Genomic DNA, 11618 nt, shown 5'->3' on the forward strand with positions numbered 1-11618 from the left:
GAGAATACCACAAGGGCAGAAGTTCTGTACCCAGAGAGGGTGAAGTCCAAGGTCACACAGCCCACTCGAAGTGAGGCTAAATAAAACCCAAACAGGGCGGTGCTTCTGACCTTGAGATAATAAATTTTACCTCTCTGGTCAACCAGACACCACTGATGGAGCCAGGGCGAAGATGGGAACCAAGTCCGGAGCACCTTTTGATTCCTCAGGCGCCACTCTCAAGATGACGACACATTAAGCCCTGCTCTGCGGTTAGACACATTCAAAATGGCGGTGCACGCTCCGTGTTCCGGTTCCGGTGGCTCAGGCCCCGGCCGGGACACGCTGAATACACTGGAAGCAGCTATGGCGGATGGTCCAGTGGCGGAACTGCTGCTCCGGCGGCTGGAGGCGTCCGATGGCGGCCTGGACAGTGCGGAACTGGCGGCCGAGCTGGGCGTGGAGCATCAGGCGGTAGTGGGCGCAGTGAAGAGCCTTCAGGCGCTGGGCGAGGTGAGCTGGGTTGCCTTGCCCTTGCACCTACAGCCCCCTTGCCACGAGGGCCCTACGTCCAGGCCAAACTCCCTTAGGCGTAGTTGGGGGTAGCTGTATACGTGTCCACCCCGGGACGAGTGAGGGCCCAGACTCACGCATGCAAAAACGTTTATTAACCTCAGCGTGGGTAGGGGGTACGATAATGGACAAAGACGACGCAGTTGCTGCCCTCACGCAGGTTGCGACCTAATAGGAAGGTGCTTCAGTAACCAGAGTGATGAGGGGAACGCAGGGGAACCAGCGGTGACAGCTGACTCAGCCCTGGGGGTCAGGGAAAGCGGACTGGTGCAGGTGACGGCTGAGTCGTGTCTCTGCACTGTGGCAGAAAGTGATAGCGCTTTAGAGATCAGTGGCCGGGAGTTTGGGAGGTGGCAGGCGGCGAGGGAGACCAGAACAGCTGTAATTGCAAGGCCTTTTAGGTCTTTACCTCATGGGGGAACTAAGGAGCCATAGCAGGAGCCAGAGCCGGTCAGATGAGTGTGCTAGCTGCATCACCTTTGGGGAGAATTGGCAGGGACAGGACTAGAGGTGAAGGGATGAAAGCAGAGGCTGCTACTTGCCCAAGCTGGAGGGCATGAAATCTGGCTCTGGGAAGGCAGCTTGCGGGAGGTGGAGAAGGCCTGGGATTCAGGACAAGGCAAGGGGAGCACAGATGAAGCCCCACCTTCTGACTTGGGCAAGTGGACAGTGACAGTGTCACAGGAGGAGGATGCTGGGGGGCCTGTGGGCTGATCCATGAAGCCAGGATCTGGGCCATTTATCCACAAAGCTCATGTTCTGTGCCCCACTGTAGTCTCAGCTTGTTTGTCCAATCCCTTCCATAATCCTAGGCTGTTGACCATGTTATTCCCATTTTGCAAGTGTGACAGCTGATGGTCAGTAACAATCAGTGTGAATAGAAGGGGCTGATGAGCTCAGATGTGAAATTAAGCACTCAGGCTGCAGAGCCCATAGTCCTCAATGCAGAGGAGAGAGAGCTATTTTGCGTGGGGTGACAGTGCCTTCATCAATATGATTTGACATTTGAATATGTCACAGAGGGTTAAATAATGTAAGAGATGAGCTTCAATCTAATGACAGTAATAGCCATAATAATAATTATAGTAGTTAGAATTTATGCCAAATTTATCACATGGTAGGCACTATATATTCTTTTTTTTTTTTTGAGACAGAGTTTGGCTCTTATCACCCAGGCTGGAGTGCAATGGCACGATCTCAGCTCACCGCAACCTCTGCCTCCTGGGTTCAAGCAATTCTCCTGCCTCAGCCTCCCGAGTAGCTGGGACTACAGGCATGCGCCACCATGTCCAGCTAATTTTTGTATTTTTAGTAGAGACGGGGTTTCACCATGTTGACCAGGAACGTCTCCATCTCTTGACCTCGTGATCCATCCTGATTACAGGTGATCCATCCTGATTACAGGTGCCCACCACCATGCCCGGCTAATTTTTTGTATTTTTTAGTAGAGATGGGGTTTTACTACATTGGTTAGGCTGGTCTCAAACTCTTGACTTGTGATCTGCCCACCTTGGCTTCCCAAAGTGCTGGGATTGCAGGCATGAGCCACTGCACCCGATGACATGTGAACATTTAAACATGGAGACAGGCTGGGGACGGTGGCTCATGCCTGTAATGCCAGCACTTTGAGAGGCTGAGGCAGGAGAATCACTTGAGGCCAGGACTTTGAGACCAGCCTGGACAATATAACAACACACCACTTTTTTTTCTTTTTTTGGAGATGGAGTCTCGCTCTGTTGCCCAGGCTGGAGTGCAGTGGCGCGATCTCTGCTCACTACAACCTCTGTCTCCCGGGTTCAAGCCATTCTCCTGCTTCAGCCTCCCGAGTAGTTGGGATTACAGGTGCATGCCACCACACCTGGCTAATTTTGTATTTTCAGTAGAAAATGGGTTTCACCATGTTGGCCAGGCTGGTCTCAAACTCCTGACCTCAGGTGATCCACCTGCCTTGGCCTCCCAAAGTGCTGGGATTATAGGTGTGACCCACTGTGGCCGGCCCACTCTGTCTTTAAAAAATAATTTAAAAATTAGCCAGGTGTGGTGGCAAGTGCTTGTAGTCCCAGCTACTCGGGAGACTGAGGCAGAAGGATCGCTTGAGCCCAGAAAGTCGAGTCTGCAGTGAGCTGTGATCATACCACTGCATTCCAGACTAGCGACATGGTGAGGCCCCCTCTCAAAGAAAACCAAAACAAAAAAAGGTGGAGACAAATCACCTCACCTAATTTTTCACATTAAAATCAGTCATGGGTTCAAAACTGACAGTAAGAATTTGTCCTCTGCCAGGTAAAATCCTTAGTGGTCTACTTTATCCTGGGAGTTGTATAGCTGGCATGCGAAGCCAGCTTCAAGGGCTGTGCTTTGAACCTGGGACCCATTGCTGCAGAAACGGGGTGCCGGGATCTGAGCCTCACCCCTGCCCGGATCCCCTCATTTCCCTGCAGGTCATCGAGGCTGAACTTCGCTCCACCAAGCGCTGGGAGCTTACTTCGGAGGGCGAGGAGATTGCCCGGGAGGGCAGCCATGAGGCCCGTGTGTTTCGAAGCATCCCCCCCGAGGGCCTGGCCCAGAGCGAGCTTATGGTAGGATCTGTGGGGTGAATGGGGCGCGGGTGATGGGGTGAAGGCGGCCCTTGTGCCCCACCCACTGCAGCCTCTCTTTTCCAGCGACTGCCCAGTGGCAAAGTGGGGTTCAGCAAGGCCATGTCCAACAAGTGGATCCGGGTGGACAAGAGCACGGCCGACGGGCCCCGGGTGTTCCGAGTGGTGAGTTCCTACCGGCTGGCCAGCGGGCATATGGATGGGCACACGGGCCCCTGGCTCACATCCCTCATCCCGGCAGGTGGACAGCATGGAGGACGAGGTGCAGCGGCGGCTCCAGATGGTCCAGCGGGGACAGGCTGAGAAGCTGGGGGAAAAGGAGAGGAGCGAGCTGAGAAAGAGGAAGCTGCTGGCTGAAGTGTGAGTGGGTGCCCCGCCAGGCTCCGGCTCCGGCTCCCACCACCTGTGTGGCATGGTGGAGGCACGGTAGGAGGGAGACACCTAGCCCACTCCAGACACAGGTGTGGCCAGTTTCCTCCCAGCCCATGCACCTCAGGGTCTTTCCCCACGAGGACCCTTCTGCTGACAACTGTTTTCTCGCTGATCTTCAAGACAGGCTCCTGATCAAGTTTCACTCCTGTGTCCCCTTAAAGAGGCCACCCTGACACCCCTTCTCTCCCCTTCTCTGAGTTCCATGAAGCCCAACACTCCTAGTCTTCATTCTTTGGTGCTTGTTCATTTCTTTCACTGTCTTTAGCATGATCTGAAGTTTAATGAACGCACACCAGACAGGCTTCTGGAACCTGGACTGGCTGGGGGCTGTCCGCTCACAGGACAGATGTCCCCTTTGAGCAGACACAAAGTGGCAGAGAGAACAGATGAAAGCTGGGATGCCTAATTGAAGTCCAGGCTCTGCCACTTAACTAGTTGTGTGACCCGGCATTTGCTGGTCTCAGTTTCCTGATCTATAAAACAGCCTGGGCCAAGTGTGGTGACTCATGTGTATAATCCCAGTTACTCAGGAGGCTGAAGTGTTAGGATCACTTGGATCCAGGAATTCAAGGCCAGCCTGGGCAACATAGAGAGACCCCATCTCAAAGAAAGAAAAAGGGGCCAGGCACAATGGCTCATGCCTGTAATCCCAGCACTTTGGGAGGCTGAGGCCGGTGAATCACCTGCGGTCAGGAGTTTGCGATCAGCCTGGCCAACATGATGAAACCCCGTCTCTACTAAAATTACAAAAATTAGCCAGGCGTGGTGGTGAGTGCCTGTAATTCCAGCTACTGGGGAGGCTGAGGCAGGAGAATTGCTTGAACCTGGGAGGCGGAGGTTGCAGTGAGCTGAGACTGCACCATTGCACTCCAGCCTGGGTGACGAGCAAAACTCTGTCTTAAAAAATAATAATAAAGAAAAAGGAAGGCCTGGCACAGTGGCTCACACTTGTAATCCCAGCACTTTGGGAGGCTGAGTCAGGCGGATAACCTGAGGTCAGGCGTTTGAGATTAGCCTGACCAACCTGGAGAGACCCGTCTCTACTAAAATAGAAAATTAACCGGGGATGTGGTGGCACATAACTGTAATTCCAGCTATTCAGGAGGCTGAGGCAGGACAGTCACTTGATCCCGGGAGGCGGAGGTTGCAGTGAACTGAGCTGAGATTGTGCCATTGCACTCCAGCCTGAGCAACAAGAGTGAAACTCCGCAAAAAAATATAAAAATTAAAAACTGTGCTCTTTCAGGAGCTTGTGGGGAGACTTTAGCAGAACAAAGCGTGGCACAGAATAAATCTGGTAGACTTTCCCTACTATCATCACTCAGTTGTGTACTTACCACCTGGTATACATTAGGTTCTCAATTAGAGTTGAATGAGTGAGTGAGTGAATACAAGGAGATAGAACATGGCCACATAGGAGGATTTCAGGTAGTGATAAATGTCAGGATGGAAATAGAGTGACTTGGTGTAGGTGGCATGGGGAGCCTCATCAGATGGGAGATCAAGGAAAACCTCTAGGAGGAGGTGGCAGTGGCATCCCCTTGCTTTTCCTGGCCGCAGGACCCTGAAGACCTACTGGGTGAGCAAAGGCAGTGCCTTTAGTACCAGCATCTCCAAGCAGGAGACAGAGCTGAGCCCAGAGATGATCTCCAGGTAGGGGGCAACCCCAGGTCAGGGAAGGTGGGAGTTGGGGCAGGGGGTTGGGGCGGGCAGCCCTTACCAGGCCCTTGGATTCTCCCCCAGTGGCTCCTGGCGGGACCGGCCCTTCAAGCCCTACAACTTCTTGGCCCAAGGCGTCCTCCCTGACAGTGGCCACCTTCACCCCCTGCTCAAGGTCCGCTCCCAGTTCCGACAGATCTTCCTGGAGATGGGGTGAGCATGGGGCCAGGGGCAGGGCCTGCTGCTGCTGCTGGGCACAGGCAGGACAGTCAGACTGCATCTTCCACCAGGTTCACCGAGATGCCAACCGATAACTTCATTGAGAGCTCCTTCTGGAACTTTGATGCCCTCTTCCAGCCCCAGCAGCACCCAGCCCGTGACCAGCATGACACCTTCTTCCTTCGAGGTGGGTCAGCCCCTAGGGCCTCCCTGAGACATGAAAGATGCCAGGCCAGGGCGGAGGCTTTACAGGATGGGCATTCCATTTTATCAAATTAGGTCTAGAACTGGGCATGGTGATGTGCACGTATAGTCCAGGCTACTTGGGAGGCCAAGGCAAGAGGATTGTTTGAGCCCAGGAGTTTAAATCCAGCTCAGGCAACATAGGGAAGAGTCTACCCCTAAAAAAAATATGTAAGTTTTAGTCCATCCTTGTGGCCAAGAAGGCCCAAGGGAGCTGATGTGTCAAGCTCTGTTCTCATTCCCTGACCTCCAGTCTTTTTTGAGACAGGGTTTGACTCTGTCATCTAACCTGGAGTGCAGTGGCATGATCTTGGCCCACTGCAACCTCCACTTCCTGGGTTCAAGCAAATTCTCCTGCCTCACTCTCCCGAGTAGCTGGGATTATAGGCACCTGCCACCATACCTGGCTAATTTTTTTTTTTTTTTTTTTGCATTTTTAGTAGAGACAGGGTTTCACCATGTTGGTCAGACTGGTCTCAAACTTCTGACTGTGTGACCTGCCCACCTCGGCCTCCCAAAGTGCCGCGATTACAGGCATGAGCCCCCACTTCATGCCTGACCTCCAGTCTTCTTTGGGCATGCCAGGCTGTGTCCACCTCAGGGCCTTTGCTTATGTTCTGTCTTTCGCTGAGACCTGTTTTCTCCTAGATCTTCAATGGAGGCTGCAACATCAAACCTCTATTCACGGGTCATCAGAGACAGGCCAGCCTGATACTCCCAGCCCCACCCCCAGTTCTGCAGAAGCCCTTCACCCCTAGTGTTCATTCTGCTGTCTCATTTCTTTCTTTCTTTTTTTTTTGTGAGACAGAGTTTTGCTCTTGTTCCCCAGGCTGGAGTGCAAAGACACGATTTCGGCTCACTGCAAGCTCCACCTCCCAGGTTCAAGCAATTCTCTTGCCTCAGCCTCGCCTCCTGAGTAGCTGGGATTAGAAGCGTGTGCCACCACACCTGGCTAATTTTGTATTTTTAGTAGAGATGAGGTTTCTCCATGTTGGCCAGGAAGGTCTTAATCTCCTGACCTTGTGATCCGCCCGCCTCAGCCCCACAAAGTGTTAGGATTACAGGCATGAGCCACCACACCCGGCTCCATCTTTTTCTTTTATTTCCCTTAGCACTGTCTGAAATGGAATGACTTTCCACAGTGGGTGGCCTTCCTGACCAAGAGGGCAGTTGAGGTCACTAGGTGCCTGCCATCTGGCCAGAAGGAGCAGCATCATTCTCGTCATCACTGTCATAGCACCCAAAACTTACTAAGCAGTCGTCACATGCTAGCCACTGTTCTAATCTTTCTGCTAACTACTGGAAGCATACTGGTACCCCTTTTTACAAAGAAGGAGACTTGCCCAGGCTCAGTGGGTATAATCCCACTGTTTGGGAGGCCAAGGCAGTAGGATCACTTGAGGCTAGAAGTTTGAGCAACATAGAAAGATCCCATCTGTACGAAAACAAATTAGCTGGGCATAGTGGTGCACGCCTGTAGTTCCAGCTACTCAGGAGGCTGAGGTGAAGGATTGCATGAGCCTGGGAGTTCAAGGCTACAGTGAGCTATGATTGTATCACTGTACTACAGCCCAAGCAACAGAGCAAGACTCTGACCCTTTAAAAAAAAAAAAAAAAAAAAAAAAAAAAGGCTGGGCGCGGTGGCTCAAGCCTGTAATCCCAGCACTTTGGGAGGCCGAGGCAGGTGGATCACGAGGTTGAGAGATCGAGACCACCATCCTGGTCAACATGGTGAAACCCCGTCTCTACTAAAAATACAAAAAAATTAGCTGGACATGATGGTGCGTGCCTGTAATCCCAGCTACTCAGGAGGCTGAGGCAGGAGAATTGCCTGAACCCAGGAGGCGGAGGTTGCGGTGAGCCGAGATCGCGCCATTGCACTCCAGCCTGGGTAACAAGAGCGAAACTCCATCTCAAAAAAAAAAAAAAAAAAAAAACCCAGACGCTGTGGCTCATGCCTGTAATCCCAGGACTTTGGGAGGCTGAGGCAGGCAGATGACCTGAGGTTGGGAGTTAGAGACCAGCCTGACCAACAGGGTAAAACCCTGTTTCTACTAAAAATACAAAATTAGCCAGGCATGGTGGTGCATTCCTGTAATCCCAGCTACTTGGGAGACTGAGGCAGGAGAATCACTTGAACCCGAGAGGCGCAGGTTGCGGTAAGCCAACATTGTGCCGTTGCACCCCAGCCTGGGCAACAAGAGCGAAATTCTGTTCCCCCCCTCCCCCCCCAAAAAAGGCCAGGTATGGTGGCTTGCACCTGTAATCCCAACACTCTGGGAAGCCGAGGTGGGTGGATCACCTGAGCTCAGGAGTTTGAGGCCAGCCTGACCAACATGGCAAAACCCCATCTCAACTAAAAATACAAAAATTATCTGGGCGTGGTGGCAGCCACCTGTAATCCCAGCTACTCGGGAGGCTGAGTCAGGAAGAATGTTTGAACCTGGGAGGTGGAGGTTGCAGCAAGCCAAGATTGAGCCATTGCACTCCAGCCTGGGCGACTGAGCAAGACTCTGTCTCAAAACAGATACACACATGCTCACGCATACGCGCGCGCACACACACACACACACAGGAGAAAACTGAGGCATGAGAATCTCTAGAGGTTGTAGTGAGCCGAGATTGCACCACTGCACTCCAGCCTGGACAACAGACCAAGACCCTGTCTGAAAAAAAGAAAAAAAAAAAAAGAGAAATGCTCATTGACTGACTTGATGCTCTTCCCACCCTAGATCCAGCTGAGGCCCTGCAGCTCCCAATGGACTACGTCCAGCGGGTCAAGCGGACCCATTCTCAGGGTGGCTACGGCTCACAGGGGTGAGGCAGGACTCACCTGGTATGCAGGGGAAGGAGGCTGGGGACCCCTAGGCTATTGCATGGACTTCCCACCTTCCCTTCTGAAGGTACAAGTATAACTGGAAGCTGGACGAGGCCCGGAAAAACCTACTGCGCACCCACACCACATCAGCCAGTGCCCGTGTGCTCTACCGCCTTGCTCAGAAGGTACGGTTGGCCCAGGTCGGGGCCAGAGTTGGGAGAGGGTTCTGTCAAAGAGACCTTCTGACCTATGCCCGAGCCTGGCTCGACTGTCACCCCTAGAAACCCTTCACGCCAGCCAAGTACTTCTCCATTGACCGAGTATTCCGGAACGAGACCCTGGACGCCACACACCTGGCTGAGTTCCACCAGATCGAGGGCGTGGTGGCAGATCACGGCCTCACCTTAGGCCACCTCATGGGCGTTCTTCGGGAGTTCTTCACCAAGCTGGGTGAGCAGGTGGGCAGGAGTGGGCGGTGGTGGTGCGGCAGTGTGCGGGTGTGTTGGTCACCAGCATTATCCTCCAAATCCCTGCTCGCCTGCCCGCCCCTGCTCCCTGCAGGTATCACCCAACTCCGCTTCAAGCCAGCCTACAACCCATACACGGAGCCCAGCATGGAGGTGTTCAGCTACCACCCAGGTCAGGGTGGGCCCTGGTACTGACATAGGGAGGGAGCTCTCAGGCTACCGTGGTTCAGCCCAGGTCCCCCCACTGCCAAGCCTGTAACCCAACTTCCAAGCTCACCACCAGACCCAGAACCTCTACCAGCAGTGCCCAGAAACTCACACGCACTGGCCCTGTCTTCCCTATCCCACCCCTGCAGGCCTGAAGAAGTGGGTGGAGGTTGGAAACTCAGGGGTGTTCCGTCCGGAAATGCTACTACCCATGGGGCTTCCTGAAAATGTGTCAGTCATTGCCTGGGGCCTCTCCCTGGAGCGGTAAGTGTCCAGGCAGGAACTCGGGGTGTCCAGCTGCCTCAGACCACTCTCTAGGCATACAGATCTGCGTGGTTTCAGCATTACCCATTCATTCATTGAGTGTACAAAACATTTTTTTTTTTTTTTTTTGAGACAGGGTCTTGCTCTGTCACCCAGGCTGGAGTGCAGTGGCACAAGCTCGATTCACTGCAGCCTCCGCCTCCTGGATTCAAGCAATTCTCCTGCTTCAACCTCCCAGGTAGCTGGGATTACAGGCGCCCGCCACCGCGCCCAGCTAATTTTTGTATTTTTAGTAGAGACAGTGTTTCACCGTGTTGGCCAGGCTGATCTCAAACTCCTGACCTTGTGATCTGCCCACCTTGGCCTCCCAAAGTGCTGGGATTACAGGTTTGAGCCACTGTGCCTGGCCACAAAACTTTCACAGTAAGCACAAACTGAATGCCTGACCCTGTGCTGTGAACATGACAGCTCACATGGCTGCCTGTGTGAATCAGGGGTCCCAGTGGAGTGAGAATGATAACTAGCGAGACCAGTAAGTATGTCAGGCCAGGCAAGGTAGCTCACACTTGTCATCCCAGTGCTGTGGGAGGCCAAGGCAGGAGGATCGCCTGAGCCAGGAGTTCAAGATCAGCCTGGGTAATAGAGCAAGTCTCTGTCTCTACAAAAAATAAAAACAGGCCAGGCATGGTGGCACATGCCTGTAATCCCAGCACTTTGGGTGGCCGTGGCAGGTGCATCACCTGAGATCAGGAGTTTGAGACCAGCCTGGGCAAAATAGTAAAACTCTGTCTCTACTAAAAGCACAAAAATTAGCCAGGTGCAGTGGCAGGCGCCTGTAATCCCAGCTACTTTGGAGGCTGAGGCAGGAGAATTGCTTGAACCCAGGACCACTGCACTCCAGCCTGGGCAACAGAGCAACAAGACTGTGTCTCAAAAAAAAAAAAAGACCAAGCACAGTGGCTCATGACTGTATTTCTAGCACTTTGGGAGGCCGAGGTGGGCAGATCACCTGATGTCAGGAGTTTGAGACCAGCCTGCCCAACATGGCAAAATCCCATCTCTACTAATAATACAAAAAAATAGCTGGGCGTGGTGGTAGGTGCCTGTAATCCAAGCTACTCAGGAGACTGAGGCAGGAGAATTGCTTGAATCAGGAGGCGGAGGTTGCAGTGAGCCAAGATCATGCCACTGCACTCCAGCCTGGTGACAGAGTGAGACTCCGTCTCAAAAAAAAAACAAAAAATAAATGCACTCAACAAATAAAGACAAAAATGTGTACTGGTACAGTAAGTGATAACATGGAGGTCTAGGGCAACTACGTGGTCAGGGAAGGTGTCAGCGAAGAAGTGCCATCATAGCAAAACCTGGAGGTGGATGAAGGGTGAAGCGTGAGCGTATCTGGGGAAGGGTGTTCCAGGTAGCAGTCACAGCAGGTGCAAAGGCCCCGAGGTGGGAATGTGCCTTGTGTATTAGAAGAGGGAGGAGGCCAGTGTGGCTGAAGGTGGAGAGAGAGCAGGTGATAGGGCAGATGGCACAGGGCCCTGTGGGTCATGGAGAGAACTTGAGCTTTTCCTCTGAAGAAGATGGGAGCCATGGAAAACTAAGCAGAAGAGCACATGTGCTGACCTCATGGTAAACTCTTCCCTCCCCCATAAGCCCAACGATGATCAAATATGGCATCAATAACATCCGGGAGCTGGTGGGCCACAAGGTGAACCTGAAGATGGTGTACGACAGTCCCCTATGCCGCCTGGATGCCAAGCCGAGGCCCCCTCCCACACAGGAGGCTGCGTGACATGGACCATTCCAGGACAGCTCGCCCTGCCCGAGTCCCTGCTGCCCCACTCCTTTGTATCCCTGGGCCAGTGACCTTGTACTTACGAGGCCTCTGTGAGGCCAGCCCCACCTTCCTCTTTCCCAACCATCCCAAGGCACCAGGGACAAGAGGACCAGGTAGCAGGTTCCTTCTGTTGTCCTGTATGGCGTGTCCACTGTGAGGGTGGGCCCTGGGGAGACCTGTGGGCCACGTACTGTCTAATAAAGTGGGCAGTTGCCCCCATCTGATGCCGTGCCTTACGGGTGAGGGGTCTTGTTGGGTCCCCCTAGCTCAGTGTGCCACTTGATGGTCAAAACTCTGGGTACTGGGCTGAGGGCAGTGGC

General features: G+C 53.3%; 1 protein-coding gene across 1 annotated transcript; it reads left to right on the plus strand.

The window, feature by feature from the left end:
- Nucleotides 1-302: 302 nt before the first annotated feature.
- Nucleotides 303-11522, plus strand: FARSA (phenylalanyl-tRNA synthetase subunit alpha). The gene is made up of 13 exons (XM_003941719.4): nt 303-492; nt 2994-3131; nt 3216-3314; nt 3391-3509; nt 5142-5234; nt 5325-5453; nt 5531-5646; nt 8435-8519; nt 8606-8705; nt 8802-8970; nt 9082-9159; nt 9344-9458; nt 11115-11522. The coding sequence occupies exons 1-13, from the start codon at nt 346-348 to the stop codon at nt 11251-11253; spliced, it is 1527 nt and encodes a 508-aa protein (XP_003941768.1). The 5' UTR covers nt 303-345; the 3' UTR covers nt 11254-11522.
- Nucleotides 11523-11618: the final 96 nt, after the last annotated feature.

Source organism: Saimiri boliviensis, chromosome 14 (assembly GCF_048565385.1).
Source record: "Saimiri boliviensis isolate mSaiBol1 chromosome 14, mSaiBol1.pri, whole genome shotgun sequence".
Lineage (NCBI taxonomy): Eukaryota > Metazoa > Chordata > Mammalia > Primates > Cebidae > Saimiri > Saimiri boliviensis.